A 21,604-nucleotide genomic window follows, 5' to 3' on the forward strand; every position below is an offset into this window, starting at 1 on the left:
AGCTTGTAACAGGAGAGACGGAATCTTCCCTTTTCACCTTTTACCCCTTTCCTCCTTTTTTAAAGCATCTATCCTTTATCTCTCACCTGAATTTTCAATCTCTGATGTTTCCTACGAAATTCAATTTTGTTACGATTTAAAATCTCATGTGGGAATGACCATTTATTAGGCTTGTATTGGCTCTCTTGTTTAAAAGTTTTCTCCTTCTCCTCCATTGCTGGAAGGGGTATAGTTACATAGGCTATGAATGCGAAGAGAGTAGTGGGGAACCAGCTGAGAATTCCAGTACCTTTCCCAGTTCACTTCCCAGAACCTCTACGACTGACTCTCTCCCTTCTGGTCTTGTATCCTGTAACATACTTAGCTTAAACACGTCTTTGGCTTTTGCAACTTTCATTCCTACTTCCTCATCCAAGCCTTCACAATCTATTCTCATTATTGGCTCTCCTTGTGTCACTGTGTTGTCTGGGGAGTGATAATGTGGAGATGCCGGTGATGAACTGGGGTGGACAAATGTAAGGAATGAACAGTTTTATTTGAAAATCACAAGCTTTCGGAGGCTTTCTCCTTCGTCAGGTGAGTGTGGGATTCCATGGAAGGTACCGCATATATAGTCAGAGAACAATGCCTGGTGATTACAGATAATCTTTCCAACTGCTCGTTGTCAAGGCAATCAAAGGAGTCGAATAGTGTTCAGACAGAGAGACATTACATACAGGACTACTGAATATACAAACGGTCAGAACCCAAAGACAGTGATAGTTTGCAGCCTCCTCTGCCAACCCTTCCCCATCTACCTTATCTCCATCATCACCCGCTTGGGTCATTGTACATATACTAGCTCTTCTAACTCTCAACTGTTCTTGGTAACCAACAAACCGGTTCTGTTGTTGGGTAGTCAGGAGGGTTATCAATTTATCTAAGTTTTGTTCCACCCCTCCTGGACTTTGGGGAGTTGTGGTCCGATTTCCCTCATTGCTTCTCTGCCAAAGGGGCGCTACATTACTCCTGCAGTCTATGGCATAATGACCCATTTTCTGACATCGGAAACACCTGTTATTGACCATATTCCTCCCACTATTACCCCAACCTAACGGTCCCTCTACCGCCAATATCGTTTTTTTTCCATGGAGCTTTGGGCATATGGTCTTTTAGGGTTCCCCAGGCCTGAATTGCCACCTCCAAGAGATTCATCCACTGGTCATTTTATTGACACTTACACCAAGGCTGTCTTCACCAGTGGATGTAACTGAGAGAGGAATACCTGTATAAATACTTGAGTCTCTGGTTGGAGTCCCCACCCCTCTGGGTTGGGTCAGCTCAAACAGGCCCTATAACATGTTTCCAAAGGCTTGTGGGTGTTCCTGTGGTCCCTGAGTGGTTTATCTGCATTGACTAATGACATGAATTTGATCCATACCGAATATGCGCCTAATATGGAGTTTAACCTCCTGCAAGGGGGTGGCAGGGTCATGGATATTGGGGTGAAGGGAGACCTTAATTGTTTGCTGGCAGGCAGTCCATATTACCTTTTTTTGATCTATTTCAGACAATTCCTGGTGGGCTATATTAAAAGAGCTAGTTCAGCGAGACACCTCCATCGGATCATTCCCCTTCTAAATGGAGCCTAGCCCCCGAGCCTCTGTCTCGGGACAGGAAATTGATTTCTTCTCCTGAACTGTACTAATCATGTTACCCTGCCCATTACGTCTGGTGGTAGTGGTAATCACATTCACAGGTACGGGTGGCCCTCCATAGTCGGGACTGTTATAGTCCCAACCGTGGCGATCCTCATTCCCCATTTCTCCTGCCGGATCATTCCAAACTACCTCACCTTCCCTGTCTGGCTTCCAATTTGTACCTTCTGTTCCTCCCATGACTTCACGTTACAGCAGCCACCACAGCCCCATGTCGGCCCAATTTGCCCCGTAACTCCTGAATTATTAATTTACAGCGTATGTGGTCTACTGTTGTCATGGATCGACACATAATTTCCCTTAAAGCCCCTCTACAGTCAGCAAATTCCGGCTCTAGTCTCCCATTTTTCTCTAAGTCCATCTCCCTCTTGTAATATTTTCTGACTCTCTAGTCCCTGTGCTGTCGCAGTTTTAGCCACCAACTGTGAACTCTCCAGCATAACCAAGACATCAGTCAGCTGTTCTTTCAACTTCTCATTTTCATCTGTTTCTTAATTTCCTCTTTTAATTGTTTAATACATTCTTCACTCTTAAGTACACACAAGTTTGCCACCCACATAGTAGTCCTTTTATCAATTCTCTCTTTCATCTTTTTAATTCGAACTTGATCTTTGACCTATTCTTATGGCCATCTCATAAGCCTCATCCTTCTCCAATATTTTGGAGATTAATTCTACAGGTTTCTGCGATCCCTTTAGTTTCTTTTTCAGTTTCCTCTCTAACATTTGTGTGGACACTTGCCATAATCACTTATACTAAAAACCTCACTACCGGAATTTGAACAATTCACGTGTTTTGTGATCAAATTAAGTGTCACTATTTAAACAGGTTTTCCTTTAGATGTTTGATTTTGTTAACACAAAACATTACTTAGCCACCTCCTCGCTGGCTCACCAATTTGTAATCGATTCGGATATGACACCAGTTGGTAGTCAAATCAAACATGTAAAGGATTCAATTATTTAGACAACAAAGATCAAACTGATAATATCCCATTTGATCTCTGGGCAGAGGTCGTAATTAAGATGGCGACGTGGTCATTTCAAGTTTTCCCACAGTGAGGTGGTCTTCTGATAGTCAGGTGTTCCTCTCACAGCGGTGTTGTCTTCAGACAGTTAAGTGTGCTTCCGACAGTTGGGTGGTCTTCGCTGATTCTTGTGCCCTGAGCTCAAAAGACATTGGGTTTTTATGTCCCCCTAGCCATAACCTCACCTGATATAGGTAACAATATTCATAAGATCTTTGTTAATCTATAAAGTTGTTTTTCAAAGAATTCAAATGGTCAGCTTGTTTTAACATTACTCATTTAACCATGCGACCCTTTGCAAGGTTGTTTTTTTTTAAAAGAAGGTGGCCAGTTTGTTAGACAGCACTCGTCCAGCTTTCTCGTCATGGTCCTGGTCTTATTTATATCTTTGGATTATTGTTCTGCTTTTTGGATCATTGTTCCTCTTTTAACACATAGCTGCCTTGCCTCACAATGAGGATGAAAAGGGTCAGTCACTAGTCAAAGGTTAACACTTTACAATTCAACAAAATTAGCCACATACTCAGCAAAATACGCAGCATAGCCTGCAGAGCATAGTGGTTAGCAGCATTAAGAAAAATGTCAATTTTTCCTTATTTCCAATATTCTTACAGGTGCAAAAAAAGTCCCCTGTAAAGGTCAAATAGGGGTCACATAGTAAAACATAGCTAAGAAACTTTTTGTTACAACATTTTGCCCTCCAATGAACTTATAATTGTTACGAGAAATCACAAGTAGTTTGTGCGAAATACGAGTGCAAATGTGGAAATGCATAAAGAGATACCTGATCATATTAACTCTCTCTAATACACCTAACTCACGAATGTAAAAAATGCATGACGGGATATTTGACCATATTAACTGACCAGCTAATTCACTTTAAAACTCACATAATAGTTTCTCACGAAGACACATAGAAGCACAATTGTGTAATTACTTTGAGTTCTCTCATGCTGATAGCTGTCTGACTAACAGGAATGGATGACCATATAGCCTTGAGACTAGCTACAGACTTACTGATAATAAAGACAGTTTCTTAGGGAAAAAGCACTTTCCCAGGCCTGGGTCCAAAATATCGAGACGGCTATGGGAACTGGAGGGTGGGTTCACTATTTTGATTGACTAACTACCTGAGCCAATAAAGAATGTACGTGTACGCCCATATTCTGTGACAGGTGGGCGTTGTTACTGAACTGTATAAACGTGAGCTGTTTCTTGAACTCAGCGAAGATGTATCCTCAACCATTGTTTTGAGGTGCTCTTCCACTTGTACAAGTTTCTTAATAAATTCTCGCTTGTCTTATTTTTGTTTGGGTGTTAATGCTTTGTATAGAATAAGTAATATTAAGTTTAAGTTTTCGACACAATTAGCAGAGATTTGTATCTGAATCAAGTCAAAAACACTCTGGCCCCAATTTTCTCTGCCTTCAAACTGGTAGTTATCGAAAATTCTGACAAGGATTGTGAAAAATTGAAGGACAGATAGGCTAGTAGGACAGGTTGATAGGCGGCAAATGCAGCCTAATGCAGAAAATGTGAAGCAATATATTTTGGAATAGTGAAATAATTACACATTAAATGGCATAATTTTAAAATGGAGCAGAGGAACTTGGTGTGCAGATACAGACCATTAAAAAAGGTGGTAGTGCATTTAGACAATGCCATAAAAAGGCAAACTGAATCTATAGTTTTGTATCTAGACATAGAATAGAAAAGCAAGCAGGCAAATGTTAAACTTATACAAGATCTTTTAGTTGGGCTATAGTGGGAAAACTGTTTGCAATTTTGGGCATCTTATTACAGGAAGGATAAAAAGCCAGTGAAAAAGGTGCAGTTTAGTTTAACCAGGATGTGAACAGGGCTGAAGGGTATAGTTATGGAGAGAGTTTTGAGAAGTCAAAGGTTTGTGATAAAGTAACTAAAATGATTTTGCCTTGATAGCCCATTGAAGCTAGGACACAAATTCAAGATAATCACAAAAAATAATCAAAAGGGGAGTTAGGAAAACATTGGGCCTGATATTAGGAGGGCGGCGGGTTGGCAGCGGGGAGTCGACTGGGCGCTGGAAAGCTGCGCAGCGGGCGGACTGCGCATGCGCAGCATAGGCTGTTAGCTGGAGGAGCCCTATTTAAAAGGGGCAATCCTCCACTGACTGATGCTGCAGAAAATAGGAAAAATTACAGCATGGAGCAGCCCAGGGGAAAGGCTGCTCTCAGGTTTAATGATGCCTCACTCCAGGTATTATTGGATGGGGTGAGGAGGAGGGGGAGGACAGAGATCTTCTCCCCGGCAGGCGGGAGGAAGTGGCCTGCCTCTGCCACCAAGGCCTGGCTCGAGGTGGCAGAAGCGGGCACTTGGACCACTAAAATATCGCGCACCTGCATACAGTGCAGGAGGCTCTTCAATGACCAAAGTAGGTCAGCCGAAGTGAGTACACTTACTCATTCCCCTACACTCCGTCTGCCACATCACCGCCCCCACCCCACATCTTCTGCACTGCCAACGCTACTCTATCACATCACTCCTCACACCCACTCAAACCTTATCCTCATCTTACCTGCACTTACTCACCTCGCCAGTACTCATCCCAATCCTCATACAATCTCATGGCTCGATCTCATACTCACCCTCTCATGCATCTCTTTCACGGTCAGCCTCACTCAACCTGCCACTACCTGTGCTGCAGCCACAGGGAATGCATCACATATGTGCATAGGAAGCGCAAGGCAAACGTGTAGTGAGCATGAAGGGGATGCACAAGGGTGTTTGAGGGTTTGTCATGGTTTTTACTTATATTTAATTTCTGATCAACTCACATTACATATTATAGTCACCACTACTACCACATCTTTGCAAATCTTGTCTGGTTTGTGCAATAATGCCCTTTCCTGAGGATCACTATGAAGACCCACAACTGATGCCACCCATTGTGTCACTGCAGAGTGGGTGTAGGTGTATTTGCAGGGCTTTTTTGTGCAGACGACTGAGACATGTCGGCGATGTCCCCAGTGGCACCCTGGAAGGATGCGGAGAAGTTGTCGAAAGCAGTGGTGACTTTGACAGCGACAGGTAAGATGGTGCTCGGGCCAGCCCGGAGCAGCTCGGCACGAAGGAGGCTGCAGATGTCCACGACTACATGGCGAGTGACTCTGAGCGTCCATGTGCAATGCTGCTCAGAGAGATCCAGGAAGCTGAGCCTCGGTCTGTGGACCCTGTGGCGAGGGTAGTGCCTTCTGCGACACATCTCTCTTTGCCGTTGCCCTCCCTCTTGCTGTGCAGGTGGATGTGTCACAGCGCTGTGTTGTGGGGCTTCACGTGTCAGAGGTGGACGGCGTGGCTGGTGATGCTGTTCGTCCTCCGAGGAGGTTATGACTGCAGCCACGGCGGCCCCCATCCGGAAGATGTACATTTGAGGGGGTCCACAAGGTAGGTAAATGTGTCTGGAGACTGTGGTAAGTGTGCAAGTTGGTGAATTTTATTGTTGGGAGGGTGGTGGAGGCAAAACTTTGTCCAAAGTGACAGAGTGGCCTCCTGCAATGAGTGAGGGTCTCCCCCCCCCCCCCCCCCCACCGTCAAATGGACCTTTGCAGCGGCCACAGGCTGATGGCTGCAACACGTCCATTTCAACTGGGAGTGTTTCCCCAGTACAGGAAACAGTCCCAGTTGTTTGCAAAATCTCACCCTCCTAAAATATCATGTTAATCAGGTCTCTAAACGACCTGAAATACCTAAATAATTAGTTTAAGTAGCACCCCGCCGGCTTTAGTTGCCGGCGGGAGTCCCACATGCGGGGGATGCGCACGCATGTCAGCGCATCACTGGGGAACCCGGAAGTGGGCGGGTTGGAGCCAGGCTCCGGACCTGCCCCGGGAATCCCCGATTTTCGCAGCCCCCCCCGCCACGAACACACCCGCTCGGGGGTGCGAAAATCGAGCCCATCGAGAGGGTCGTTAGAATGTGAAATTCTCTGCCACAATTCATTACGCAAAATACATAATTTCAAAATAAATTGAATAGTTGCTTGAAAAAGACAAATTAGAACATGGGATGAAAGGAAAATGGGATTAGCCATTAGAACAGAGTCAAACAGGAACAGAAAATTTTAGCCGAATGGCCTGTTACTGTGTATTTATTATAAACGTACACACATCCATCTCAAATTAACAGCGAGTGAACATAGGATAACAAAACAAACTGCTATCTCCATGCATATGGCGCACATTATTCAGAAATTGGAGAAGTTGAAACCAGAAAATGGCATTTTTAGTTTATGCACTGCATAAGCTGCTTGCACAATAAATTGGAAGCAACACATCTGCAGCAAACATAAGCTGAAATCAAATAATTAACTTAATTTGGCTTCCATCTGTCACTATAAAAGAAGCTCCAATTCTTGTCCATTACTATCGAACTACACCTTAAAAGTAGAGCAGTACATTCTAGGAAGTACTGGTTCTGTGCAAGTAATTGCAACTGGAGTGTTGAATGGCCAATGGGCTTGGATATTCAGTTCCTATGGATACCAATTATGGTATAAAATCCCTGGAAACTGGTTACTGATTCACTTAAATTCTACACCCAAAACAGTAGTGAGATTGGATGACAACCTATTATATATTGTTTCATATTTATTAATTTCCCTATTGCAAGTACAATATAAAGTGATAAAAATTCAGAGCACAAATAAAAAATAGAAATTCAGGTCAGCCCTTGCTACAGCTCTTCATAATTATCATCTGGAAATGTCATATCGCTTAACTCAATACATTGAATCACTGTGAAACGATACACCTTTGGAACAGAATTAAAATATACTTGGAATAGTGAAGTTTTAGAGCCACTCATTTCCTTCCTCCCCCCGTCCCTCCCCCCCCCCCGCAAACAACCCCAGCAAAAGACTCAAATGTTAGGTGGTCACTTAAAATGTTGGACATTACATAAGGTGCCTTCTCAATTTCATCTAACTTGCATAAAACTTTGTTTGTGGACTGGAGTAGTAATATACTCAAGTATTTTATCTATTGAAGGAAAGCTCCAGTTATCAAATATTCCTCATCAGGTTGCTACTCGCTAATCAGCACTACATTTTTTGTTCTCTGGTGCTGGTGATGCTGGAATTTATTGTCCATCCCTAGTTCCTTTGATATGATGGTGGATCTCTTCTCATTGAAACAGTGCAATCCTTGTGGTGATGGAGCTCTGTAGGGAATTCCAAGATATTGGCCCAGCAACAATGAAGGAACAGCATTATGTTAAAGTGTGACTTGAGGTGACAGTGTTCCCATGACATTGCTGCTATTGTTCTTCTCTGTAGTAGGAAAGTACACTTCACATTGATGTGAAGTGCAAGACTTTTCAAAGCTACTAACTTGTTTTCCAGTACAGAGCAGATGGACGCAATGGAGTTGCTCTATTTTTGTGTATATTGGATGGAATAAGGAAGGCATTTAAAAAAAAAAGTATTGTGTGGGATGTTAAGATGGCTGACATCACTGAACTTGGTTAAAGATATACATGCTGCCCACTATAAAACAGCCATTCTATACATGGAACAGTGAATTAAGGGGATGGTTTTGTATTTGGAACATACATTTAAACATTTACTTTCCAATAAGGATAGTGCACAATTGTATCTTTAATGCTGCATTTACTGGGTTGTTTTCTTAAGTTTCCCTTTTACATTCATGAAAAGCTTCAGAAAGTTGTCAGAATAGACAATATTTTGCCATCAGTTTTTTTTAATGTATTTATTGATCAAACACACACCTCGGGTCAATACGAAGTGGACACGATGTTCACTTTATAAATTTAAAAATCTGGTCACATTAAACATGAACAGCGCTTCATTATAGCATTATATAGTACCAACTGTAAATCAAGCTAGAATTACAAAAGTTTACTTACACCAATTAAAGTCATGTACAAATTAAGTAGCATCATTCTCATCTGTGCAAAATTCAGTTACAAAATAAATAGAGGAATCCATTATACCCAGGTTCAGGTGGTTAGTTGATATTTAGAAATGATTGGAAAGTTAAGCATGACCAGGTAAAAACTTTTATGGGAAGGTGGGCAGTGGGTGGGCAGGGGAAGATAAGAAAAGAGAGAAGATTTCCTCCATTTGCTATGTCTATAAAAAGATTAAGTATAATAGTTACACATAGTTCACAGGAAACCTTCCCCGGGATTCTGGCAAGAATTTAAATGTATTCTCCAATGTCTGCTCTCTTGTCACGGAATTTGTTCCTGGCCTTTGTTCTAGCTTTGCAAACAGCAGCATTGTAAAAGTGCTGAAAAACAGAACAATTTAAGAAAAATTATCACTGAAGAGATATTTTCACCATTTAAAACCTATACAAATTTAGTTATTTTAAAAAAAAATCTAGCACCTCATGTATGACAATCATAAGTAGCATTACTTTTCTTAATCAGAGACAAACAAACAGTTAGAAAATACATGTTAGTAAACATCTGATCAGAAAATAATCTAATATTTCATTTGCACTCAATCAACCTCTTCACTTTCAAATGCTGACTTTCTGTGCATTCCTTTTTTTTTCCAATCACTTTCTTAGTACAGGAATATTTATGGTAGATTTTCTAGTGTTAAAAACAATTTTTTAGCCTTACCCGTTCAACACGAGAAGTTTTGGCTGCTTTAAGAGTAGCAGCATCAAGCAACAATGGTGGTCCCAGTTCAAAGACACTGCGCACAAACTCATTAGCCTGTTTAATAAAAAGAGATATTAATCAAAAGCTTTTAGCTACTGCAAAATGGTTTGGCAATGATGAGCAAACAAGTCACTAGGCAACAGTTTGTACTGATGAGATTCTTACGGAAATTTACATTCACCTCATTCCGTCAGACAAGCAGTTTCACAATGCAGTTTGTATGCCTAATGAATATAACGCAAGTCAACAAAACTATAGTTTGTAAGACAAAGCTAACCCATCCTTCCTTGAAAGTTTTAAAATGCAACTTTCCAGTTAATGTTCATTGATCATCATAGAAAATATATAGAATTAAGTACTTCAGGAAGAAAACATTCTGGGGTATTTACAGAACCAAATAAACTTTCAAAAAAGGAGATTTTCTTCCTTTCTTTTCTTGGATCTCTCTACACCATCACCAGCCAAAAGAGTAATTAGGCAACCCACTCTGAAGCCTCTGCCAATAATGCTGTAGAATCAGCTTCAAGGAGCAGTTCTGGGTCACATTACTGTGGGGAAGAAAGCCACACCTCCACTTGGGAGCCATTTACAGCTTCACAGCTGAAAGCTCAGCATTAGGGGATGGGGACAAAGAGGAGCATCACATGCACAAACCTAGCTTCTACCACTCCATAGTAAAATGAAGTGCACCCTAGTTACATCATTTTCTCTCTTCAAATGGCTCAAAAGCATACATATGTTGCAATTAATTTCATCTTCCCTTTCTTGTCTTCTGATTGCTAGCCAGTGATTCCTACTGGAAAGTCTGCATGGACATAATTAAGCTCTACTTTGATGTTTTCCATGCTCAAACAACTCAGTTAGTCAATTCCTCGGGGATCACACTAATAACCACTTAGGCTACGTCCAAAACAGCAGATGGCACCTGTGAAATTACAGCCTGCACGGATCGGTGCCTTGGGGGGAGGCGCCGGGAGATGAAAAATGAGAAAATTGTAGAAGCTTTACAATACAAAGCTAAAGATGTGCAAGAAAAAAAATGAAACTAGTCATTTTGTACTTTCAAAGGGTCAGAAAAGAATGCCGTTTATAAAATTAATGCATGTTATTACAGGGAGTATGGCAACATAGATAGGAAGTTGGTTAAAAGGACAGCAAACAGTTGTTTTTTGGACAGAGGGCTATAAACAGTGATGTCCTCAAAGGGTCAATAACTCGAGAACATAATTTCAGGATCACCAAACAAAGAAGGTGGTTATGAGATTTTTTTTTAAAAAGGGGTGTTAAGACGTGAAATGTATTACCAGAAACACTGGTGGTAGCAGAATGCATAATAACTTTTAAAAAAAGAATTGGGTAAATATTTGCAAGAGAAAATTTGAAAAGGGTATGGGGAAAATGCAGGGGAATAGGACCAAGCGGGCAGCCCAGAGAACTGGAGTAATCAGTCTTATTTCTGTAAGCTTTGGTTTTGGTAAGCAATAGTCAGGATACCCAGGGAACTGGCTTGAATGAGGTACTGAAGCCAATACTGCAAGTGATCTCAGTGAGTGAGCAGAGCAGCTAATACACCCGACCTACCAAACACAATGCCCCATTGTTGTCTTCTGCAAGTAGAAGATTAATTTGGTGGCTTTTTGACTGAAATACACAAGTTGCGAAACTGTCCTATTTTTCTTTTGGAATGGTAGATTAGGATTTTCTCCCTTCCCCAATTTATTCCATCTTAGGTTATTTAGCAAGGCACTCTTCATAAATATATTTGCTTCACTATATAAAAATCAGAAAATACGTAACAAAAACACAGGCTGCGATGTAGGCTAAGCTCAGTTCTTGTGGCCATCACCGTGCTCACAGATCAAGTTTAATTTAAAAAGAAAGAAAATGTAATTTTCAAGCAAGCTACATTCAAGGCGCTGAACAAAACATTTGTAAAGTAAATGGAGCTTTATCAAGGACGAACATGTAATCTAGCCTGACATTTTAGTGCAGTATTGAGGGAGTGCTGCACTGTCAAAAGCACTTTCACATGAGATGATAAACCTATGTCTCCCTATTTAGGTGGGCATAGAAGATCCCGTGGCACCATTTGTAGGGCATGGTAGTTCTCAGTGTCCTGGCCAACGTTTATCCCTCATCCTACACCGCAAAAACATTAAATGATCATCTCATTGCTGTTTGTGGGACCTTGCTGCATGCAAATTGGCTGCTGTGTTTGTCTGCACAACAGAGACTACACATCAAAAGCAATTCATTCGCTGAGAATCACTTTGAGACATCTTAAGGACCTGAAAAATATGTAAATACAAGTTAGCTTGTTGTTCAAACTTGAATTAACAGGTGAAGAGATCTACTAACCTGTAGATGGAATCTTATACCAGATGCAAGCAGTTCCTTGAAGGTTTCATAGGTACGTTTTTTAACCCAGCTGTCAATGTACATGCATTCAGGACCAAATGTAATAGTTTCAGGGTCAAAGTCTCCCTCCTGTGGAAAGCAAAAATAACCTATTCAGGAGTTTATTGCAACGATTTACAACATTTTGGATCCTTTGTGCTGCAGTCCAGATTTCCACGGCACAGATAGGATTGGCTGGTTCCCAGATCCTCCAGAAGATTAAAAGCTCCAGCGATTCAGAACAGGCCAAACTTGCCTCGTGAGGGTGGAAGTTCAAGTGGCCAATGCTTAGACTCAAACTTCACCCCATTTGTACCATTAGAACATTCTTCCATACATTTCCTCTGCATTTGCTTTGTATTACCTGAGGAGGGTGGAGGTTCTCAGCTAACTCTGGTTTCCTCAGGACAGCTCTTAATGAGATTGGGGTATGCTGGAAAATGGTCAGATAACATGAAGTGCAGTGTTTTGGTGGAGGGGGGGGTGGGGGTGGGGAGGGGTTAAACAAGAATTTCTGGAACTTCAATTTAGTTACTTAAATGTTTATCACTAAACAAACCTAAAATAATGATCTGAACAAGAAAGTGAACTTTCCAACATCCCACCAAATCAAGATGTTACCTTTCCTATCAGCAATATGATTGGAAAATGTCACATTCACACCATTTTAGCAAACTGAGTAACCGCTTGCTAGTATGTACTCATGATTTTCATTTACTGTAGCAATTCTTAAGATATTAGGAGCACCAACAAAGCCAAGCTTCAGTTTACTGAGCCACTGCTGCTTAAAAACAGACAGCAATTGCAATGTTGTACAAAGTAACCAAAGAAATTCAGCCTGGACTTTAATGAAGCAGCCATTAAAGAAATCTTATTCACTCAAGTACAGATCAAATACAAAAAGTAGCCACTTGCACCCAGAAAATAATCTAACATTTCATTTGCACAAATAGATGTTTGCATTCAAGTAAAAAGTAAAACTTTCTCCAGCTACAATTATTCTTCCTAGGAACATTACACGAACTATAAAAAGAGTCAACCACTGAATCCTTTTAGACATTTCAAAAGATGCAATTTCCATTAATATTTGGACTAATGTTTGGTTGAGCAGACAGCTTCTTTGTTAAGAATACCGACAACTATATAATTGCTACAGCATCTGCTGGAACTCATTCCTCTTTAAAGTTGGTGTTCCCAATTAAAGAGCATACTACAGTATTAACTTACAGTACTGTTCTTGGGATAGATTGTCTTGGTTTTGGCAAACTACCAAAAATCAGGCAGTTATGTAAAACAGAATGCAGATCATAAAAAAATGGCATGTTCCTGGAACCCTCATTTTCTTATAAGCATTCAGAAGTGAATGTTCAAAAAATTTTGCTGATATGTTGCCAAGTAGTAATTATATCCAACACTCAAATATTTCAGATTGTGACAGTCACGATGTAACCATTTTGAGATTGTATAGAAAAATAAGAGCCCAAAACTTAGTTGATATAGACATTTTGCCATTTTCCTTCTGTCCACCCAGACATTCTACTTGTAAAGTACAGGAATCCTTGCAGATAGTGTATGGGTGGAATGGGCTACCAAGGATTGATCTCAGTAGTGATTCTTCTACTCTTTTTTTCAGGTAAAATAAAGACTATATGATTTTTAATTTCACTAAGAATCAATAAAGACTGCAGTCATGATAGATTGACAAAGGCTCAAGAAGTGAAAACACCTTTCTTTGGGAAAGAAAGTAGACAAAGTAAGTTTTCAGACTGTTAAACACAACAGTACAAACCAAGGCATCTGATCTATGTAGGCAGAACTCCAAAAACTGACATCAGCAGAAAAGCTAATTTGAAAGTTTTGAATGTCAAAAGATAAACTACATTTTGGCTATTCAGGGATAACATTAGCTTCCAGACACTTAGGAACTATTTATATATTTGCAGAAAAGCTTGCCAAGTCTAGAGGCATAATTAGTGTTCTTGCTGAACACTTAGAGAATATGAAGTATTGCTATAAACCCAACTCACTACACCATAACCAGCTTTGCAAGAAACTTTTATCAATTATAAAAACCACTGGACAAGGGAAATGCCTCACTTAAAACAGATGGACAATATTCGAGGCTGCTTTGTAATGGATAGGATTATGGAATGCATTCTCTAAAGTACTAATAAAAATCCTCGAGTCCCAAGTAATAAAAATGGAATTTCCTGGATGCTTCCACCACCAATGCATTGAAACCTTTATTTCAGAAGCTGTTAAAGCCATCTCCTGGTTTCTTCCTCAGTTTCTTGTTTTAAGAAAAAGTGTTGCTTATGAGTTACAGTACAATAAGTCAACTGAAGAGGAAAAAAACCAGGAGCTGCGAGACCAACAAGGTCAGCCCAAATACGATCTAAAAGGACCCAAAGCAGATAACTTTAAGTTTCAAGCCTAGGTGCAAGACAAAACGTAAACATGCCAAAATTACTCACTGACATCTGAAATAAAATGAAGGCCTTAAGTTATTTAAACAGAATTATACCTCCACAGTCTTCAAGACATCTCTAAATACAGAGCGCTGTTTCTTCCGGTCTGTTTTGGCTCGATACTTGTTACCATCTGTAGCCAGACCCTTCAGCTTTCCACACAGAAGTTCCATATCTTCATACTCAAAGTCCTGTTGAAAGATGTGTAACCATTATAAGGGGTGTCCTACAATGCCTGACAATCTGAACTGTTGAAATTGTATATGAAATTCAAATGAAAAATATATGTAGTTCAACCATTCACGTAATAAATTCTTGGTATCATCAGCAACTATGCCACAACTTTCATTGAACTAGAGGAAAGCCTGCATAGGACAGCATATTATTTTGTGGCCCAGTAATAGCTTTGCATCCCATCTCTAATGAAGTTCATTGTAATAAATGCTTTCTTTATGATCTAACAAAGAGCAGTACAGCTGAGGGAGCCAGCTCATCGGAGAACATGAGTACTGAATGCTTGAATCTTGCAACTTTCTATAACAAGCAGGCAAAACGGTTCACTAGGTTGGAGATATACATACCAACTTGTGCAAGCAACACACACTTCTAAATTTGTGGCATGCACAAGTTATGCAATTTAAGCCTGCCAATATAGTTCAGAAGATCGGTTGCAATCTTCAGGGACTTGAGTATTTCCACCTCTTTACCTCCCTCCCCTTAAGGCATGGGCTCCTTACTAGTATACAGTTTCATAGTGGGGCTTGTCTTTTGTCCAAGTTGCCATTATTCCTTTGTGAACTTTGACAGTGAACGTCAGCATGCAATTTGATGGTACCGCAGTCAAAGTTAAGCCCAATCAGGTCCTCAGCCATCGCACACACTTGCACAAAGATAGCAAACAGGATTACTGGCTGATATTTTCCTCCTCACTAATCCAGAGCACTGAGGCTAACTGCAGTGACGCCACTGCCAAGATCAGCTAACTCAACACAGACCAGGAGTCAAACCAAAAGCCTTTCTTACTCAGTATGGCTCAGCTATTCACTTAATAAAGAGTCAAATTTTACAGCTATTAAGTGATTTTTGTCAAGTTACTCCAGCAAACTCCATCCCAGCTTTACAGTATTGTCATTACACATGGAGCAAGGATTAATTTTCTGTATCAATGAGATCCAACAAGTACTGCTTTAGGATAAAAGATGTTATTTACAAATTCTCTAAGTTACAGAAGGCAAGATGTGAAGGTTTATTTTAAAACTTACAACTATTCCCTTGAGTGTGTAAGGGACTATTAGTTATACAGTTGAGTAGTTATAAATGAGTTTACTTTTTTAAACCAAGGAGTGTGAAAAAGATGGCATCTTTTGAGCTAGCTTTTAGCATCATTGAAGAGCTCCCATTTTCAGTAAAATATAGGTTTTCAAACCAGCATCCCAGAAGTCTCTATTGTCAAATTTCTGTCCACATGTGGTCAGATATACCACAAATTATACGTGCAACATCTTTAGAATTTAGTTTTCTGTTTTTGAGACTTATTCTTGTTGCTGTACACTAAAAAAGTGTCTTCTGCAACAACAGTTTTCCTTTGGGCAGCAGGCACAGCCTTCTGGAACATTGGATCAGAAGGTGCTCAGGGAGAGTCAATATTTGTAGCTGGTTCTCCACGGGGAAAAGTTTGAAAGCTATTGCCCTGAAGTAGGCTAGAGGACCTTATGGTTTTGCTTTATAGGTTATCCAATACTTTGTGAGTTAAGTGAAGGGACTACTTTATTATATTCTACAGACACAGTCAAGAAGGTTATAAAGATACTAATAGGCAACTTGATCAATTCAATAAAAGCCAAAGGGGGGGAGGCGCGGGGACACATTTCTAACCCTAATAGCCTGGAGAAGACAATGAATATATTATGGAATTGCAATATTTGAGGAAAATAAATACAGGCACTATTAACTCACAACTCAGGTCAACTGGATAAAACAGTATGCAGAGCACCATTATTAGATTACAAATTGTGGCATAAATACTGGTCATTCAGGGACCTGTTAAAATTGCTTTTAGTCCAATATCCAAACTATAGACTTAAAACTACTTCTGCTGTCCTGACTATACCAAATGTGTTTGCCAATATAACAACATCATAACAAATCAAAAGCACTATTTTAACTCACTTAAACAACAGTTCTACTTCAGTGAAATACAATATTCTCAATTATTATTATCTTTCCATTCTGCCAAATTCAACGCAATATAGATTTCTGATGGTAGTAATGAGTACAAGACAAACAGCTTCAAAAGTAATACTTACATCACAGATATCCCTGGCCAACTCAAATAGAAGAGCCATCGTCTCTCCGGCAGCAATTCTCATGTTCACATCACCACAAGAAAGAAGACTTGGAAGTTTGGTCAAATGGCTGAAATGTAATTCAGTTGGGAGGTATTACTACCTGTGTAAAATTTAATTTGTTCTCTTACAACAGTATAAATGCATTTAACTATACATACTTGCAACACTTTCAGTAATGAATGTTTATTTTCAAAACATTTATGTTTTAAGTTGAGCTTTACATTTGTCTTGAAAATAAAACTACTGAACAAAAGGTTAGACGCAGTCTCACCATCAGAAGATTAACTTTTAATTATATTACAATTGCTATTTAAAAACGAAATAAAACAAATTCTGATCAGGGTACTGGCTTGCAAGATTTACCAAACCAACAACCACCAATAATGATCAGAGTTGTATTAGCTGTACACATGGTGAATCAATCCTACATCAGGAATGGGTAATTTTGTGTGATAATCTAAAATGTCATTAGAAGCACTAAAAAGAAGTTTAATAAAAAAAAGCATGGAAACAAAAAGGAATTGATATTCGTGGTTGGCTGATTTTACACTGTGAAATGGAGGGCAAGATTCCCACACGCAGCATTATGCCATCTAGGACACACCAGGACAAACTTAAAAAAAATTGTTTACTTTATCCAGGTACTGAATCATTAAACTACTTTATTTAAATGGTCATACGTTTCAAGTATTCTCTTCATTAATGAGGGTGGACAAACGGTCAGCAGCAACGTCCATGCTACCAAGGTACCGATGTCCAGAGTTGTGGTTTGGGCACTGTGAAAACAGTCCGTCTGATCCTCCTTCTGATAGGATGCAGTGAAGACACTCTCAAGGTAGGTCATTGTTAAATGCAGATCCTGTTGACAATCAATTTGTAACCGTTAGTTGCTGGCCTGGTTCTTCAAAAGGATCTACTTTAAGTTTATTTATTTAGTAAAGCATTTCTATGCTAACCTCGATATCATCAGCTGCAACATAGCAGCAAACAGCCAAACTGGTAGCACACTTGGAGAAAAGCAGAAATGAAAGTTAGTAACAAAAAGGCAACTACTTCAACAGAACCAATTTAAGAACCAAGTCTACTTACAGCTCTCCGCGTCTGCACACTGACTGATTCATCAGTAAGGATGGTCTTGAAAATGGGCCTCAAACTTTTAAAGACCTCTTCACTTTCAATGCTAGATCCCAGCTGAATACAAAGAAGAGAAGCAACTTGGGCAGCAACACATTGTTCTTCACTTTTTCCTTTACATGTAAAAGAAAGATGGCTAGTTATTGTTTAATATCTACTCAGTAGAAAAAGCAGCTCAGCTTCCAGTTTACCAAGGTAACTTGTAGGTCGGGCACGATTTTATTAAATTTACCAATTTAATGCCATTGCCTCAATGTTCTCAGAAGCAAAACATTACTTAACTGTAAATAACTAAACCGAAAAGGTCTTAAGATTTTGCGCCAAGTTCTAAACTCATAAGAACTCAGTAAACACAAAATCCCACTAGTTCACAATTAAATAGTTTTCTTCTTAGTGTCTTCATGTTACTAATGATCTTCAAGAGCAGACAACTTTGATTTCTTTAAATATTACCATGCTTTGTTTTTAAGCTACAGGAAAGAGAACAATTAAGAATTCCTGCATCAAATTACCTTTCTTCAGACAGCGTTCAATACTGTCTGTAATGGTCACCCTCCTTTCCAGGATAAAGTCATAAAGGATTTTAGAAGAGAAAGCAGACTTTAGTCCCTCTAAAGCAGACAATCTGATCTTTGCACTGTGGAAGTAATTATACGTAGATTAGTGAAACACACAATTTTGAATTCTACAAGATCTATATGCTAGTAGCAATGCCTGTTAGAGCACTAGTACACAGTAGCGCTAAGCTCAATACTGCAATTGCAGGGATGTACTAAGCAGAAGTCATGTATTTCCCCACAAAAAGGGAAGGAAATAAGGAAGTCATCCTTGGCTGTCACAATTTTTGGTGGCCAGCTCAGTGAAGATGATGAAGGCATAGGAGGTGACCTGCCTGACCTAGGGAGAAAAATAAGTATCATACTCAACATTCAGGTTACCAGCTGGCACAGACCTTCAAGAATCCAAAACTTCAAGCTATTGCAGTAACTCACTCAGATTATAGAACTCAGCGCTACCTAGCAAATTAAGTCTTTCAGATGTACTCTCAGAGGTTTAAGGAAAACAAATTATTTCTGACGCAGATATACAAAGCCACATGTCCAAATAGTGTATAGGCTCAACAAAAATTTGATTTTCTATGAGGAGACAATTTAATTTTGATACTCTAAGAGAACTAGTAATAAAGTCTTTTGCCCCACATTCTTATGAGGGATAGCAATAGTCAATACCACAGTATAACTGCTCAGAGTATACAAGTGTTTTATAAATACATAAAGAGCAAGAGGATAACCAAGGAAAGAGTAGGGCCTATTGGAGACCAAAAAGGTAACCTATGTGTGGAGGTGGAAGATGTGGGTATGGTTCTTAATGAATACTTTGCGTCTGTCTTCACAAAAGAGGGGGACGATGCAGAGATTGTAGTTAAGGAGGAGGAGTGTGAAATATTGGATGGGATAAACATAGTGCGAGAGGAAGTATTAAGGGGTTTAGCATCTTTGAAAGTAGATAAATCGCCAGGCTCGGATGAAATGTATCCCAGGCTGTTAAAAGAAGCAAGGGAGGAAATGGCGGAGGCTCTGACCACCATTTTCCGATTCTTCCTGGCTACAGGCATGGTGCCGGAGGATTGGAGGACTGATAGCATTGTACCGTTGTTTAAAAAGGGAGAAAGAGATAGACTGAGTAATTATAGGCCAATCTCAGTGGTGGGCAAATTACTGGAATCAATTCTGAGGGACAGCATAAATTGTCATTTAGAAAGGCACGGGTTAATCAAGAACAGTCAGCATGGATTTGTTAAGGGAAGGTTGTGTTTGACTAACTTGATTGCATTTTTTGAGGAGGTTACAAGAAGGGTCAATGAGGGTAATGCGTTTGATGTAGTGTACGTGGATTTTAGCAAGGCTTTTGACAAGGTCCCACATGGCAGACTGATCAAAAAAGTAAAAGCCCATGGGAAACTGGCTTGTTGGTTCCAAAATTGGTTCAGTGGCAGGAAGCAAAGGGCAATGGTTGATGGATGTTTTTGCGACTGGAAGACTGTTTCAAATCCGCACGGCTCAGTACTAGGTCCCTTGCTTTTTGTGGTATTTATTAACGATTTGGACTTGAATGGTGGGGGGGGGGGGGGGGGGGGGCTTGATCAAGAAGGTTGTAAATGATACAAAAATTGGCCATGTGGTTGATAGTGAGGAGGAAAGCTGTAGACTGCAGGAAGATATTAATGAACTAGTCAGGTAGGCAGAAAAGTGACAAATGGAATAAAATCCAGAGAAGTGGGAGGTAATGTATTTGGGGAGGGCAAACAAGGCAAGGGAGTACACAATAAATGGAAGGATACTGAGAGGTGTAGAGGAACAAAGGGACCCTGGAGTGCATGTCCACAGATCTCTGAAGGTAGCAGGACAAGTAGATAAGGTGATTAAAAAGGCAAACAGGATATTTTCCTTTAGTGGCCGAGGCATAGAATACAAGAGCAGGGAACTGCATTCTATGAGGCATAGAATACAGGAGCAGGGAACTGTATAAAACATTGGTTAGGCCACAGCTCGAGTACTGCGTACAGTTCTGGTCACCACATTACAGGAAACATGTGATTGCACAAGAGTGGGCACAGAGGGGATTTACGAGAACGTTGCCTGGGCTGGAGAATTTTAGCTATGAGGAAAGCTTGGACAGGCTGGGGTTGTTTTCTTTGGAACAAAGGAGGCTGAGGGGAGATTTAATTGAGGTATATAAAATTATGACTGGACTAGATAGAGTGGATAGGGAGGACCTATTTCCCTTAGCAGACAGGTCAGTGACCAGGCAGCATAGGTTTAAAGTAATTGGTAAAAGGGTTAGAGTGGAGTTGAGGAGAAATGTTTTCACCCAAAGGGTGGTGGGAGTCTGAAAGGGTGATAGAGGCAGAAACCCTCAACTCATTTAAAAAGTATTTGGATGTGCACTTGAAGTGCCGTAACCTACAGGGCTACGGACCAAGTGCTGGAAAGTGGGATTAAGCTGGATAGCTCTTTTTCGGCCGGCAAGGACAGAATCTATTTGGTTAGAGTTAAGAAATAAGAGGTGCCATTGCATACTGGGTGTATTCTATAGGCCACCAACTAGTGGGAAATTTGCAGGAAAATTACAGAGGTACAAAAGCTATAGAGTAGTGATAACTGGGGACTTCAAGTATCCTAATATAGAATGGGATAACAATAATAATAAGGGGCAAAGAGGGGGAGGAATTTTTGAAATGTATTCAGGATAACTTTCTTAACCAGTACGTTTCCAGCCCAACAAGGAAGGCGGCATTGCTGAACTTGGTTCTAGGGAATGAGGTGGGCCAAGTGTCAGTGGGGAAGCATTTAGGGAGCAGCGGTCATAATATCATAAGGTTTAGAATAGCTATGGAAAAGGACACAGGCCACTCTAAAGTAAAAATGCTCAATTGGAGGAGGGCCAATTTCAATGGGACGAGAACAGATATGGCCCGGGTAAATTGGAATCAAAGATTGGCAGGCAAAACTGTAATTGAACAGTGGGCGGCCTTCAAAGAGGAGTTGGTTCGGGTACAGTCTAGCCACATTCCCACAGGCAAAATGGTAGGGCAACTAAAGCCAGAGCTCCCTGGAAGACAAAAGAGATAGTGAGTAAGATGAAATAGAAAAAAGGGCCGTATGACAGGTGTCAGGTTGATAACACAAGTGAAAACCAAGCAGAATATACAAAGTTCAGAGGGGAAGTGAAAAAGGAAATAAGAGGGGCAAAAAGAGATTATGAGAATAGACTGGCAGCCAACATAAAAGGGAATCCAAAAGTCTTCTACAGGCATGTAAACAGTAAAAGGGTCATAAGAGGGGTGGGGCCAACTAGGGA

The 21,604-nt window shown here is 40.3% G+C and overlaps 1 protein-coding gene across 5 annotated transcripts in view; it reads right to left on the minus strand.

Annotated features, from left to right (window-relative positions):
* Positions 1-6,824: 6,824 nt before the first annotated feature.
* ifrd1 (interferon-related developmental regulator 1) overlaps positions 6,825-21,604 on the minus strand; it is an 82,115-nt gene continuing 67,335 nt past the window's right edge. For all 5 annotated transcript variants that reach the window (XM_067999568.1, XM_067999565.1, XM_067999567.1 and 2 more), the window contains 9 exons: positions 18,256-18,380; positions 17,699-17,856; positions 17,566-17,616; positions 17,290-17,468; positions 16,568-16,676; positions 14,318-14,452; positions 11,755-11,883; positions 9,355-9,450; positions 6,825-9,014 (listed from right to left, as the gene is read on the minus strand). In XM_067999568.1, the coding sequence (XP_067855669.1) occupies positions 8,925-9,014; positions 9,355-9,450; positions 11,755-11,883; positions 14,318-14,452; positions 16,568-16,676; positions 17,290-17,468; positions 17,566-17,616; positions 17,699-17,856; positions 18,256-18,380 (1,072 nt within the window). In that variant the 3' untranslated portion in view covers positions 6,825-8,924. The remainder of the gene's footprint in view (positions 9,015-9,354; positions 9,451-11,754; positions 11,884-14,317; positions 14,453-16,567; positions 16,677-17,289; positions 17,469-17,565; positions 17,617-17,698; positions 17,857-18,255; positions 18,381-21,604) is intronic.

The sequence above is a fragment of the Heptranchias perlo genome, chromosome 18 (genome assembly GCF_035084215.1).
Source record: "Heptranchias perlo isolate sHepPer1 chromosome 18, sHepPer1.hap1, whole genome shotgun sequence".
Taxonomy (NCBI): Eukaryota; Metazoa; Chordata; class Chondrichthyes; order Hexanchiformes; family Hexanchidae; genus Heptranchias; species Heptranchias perlo.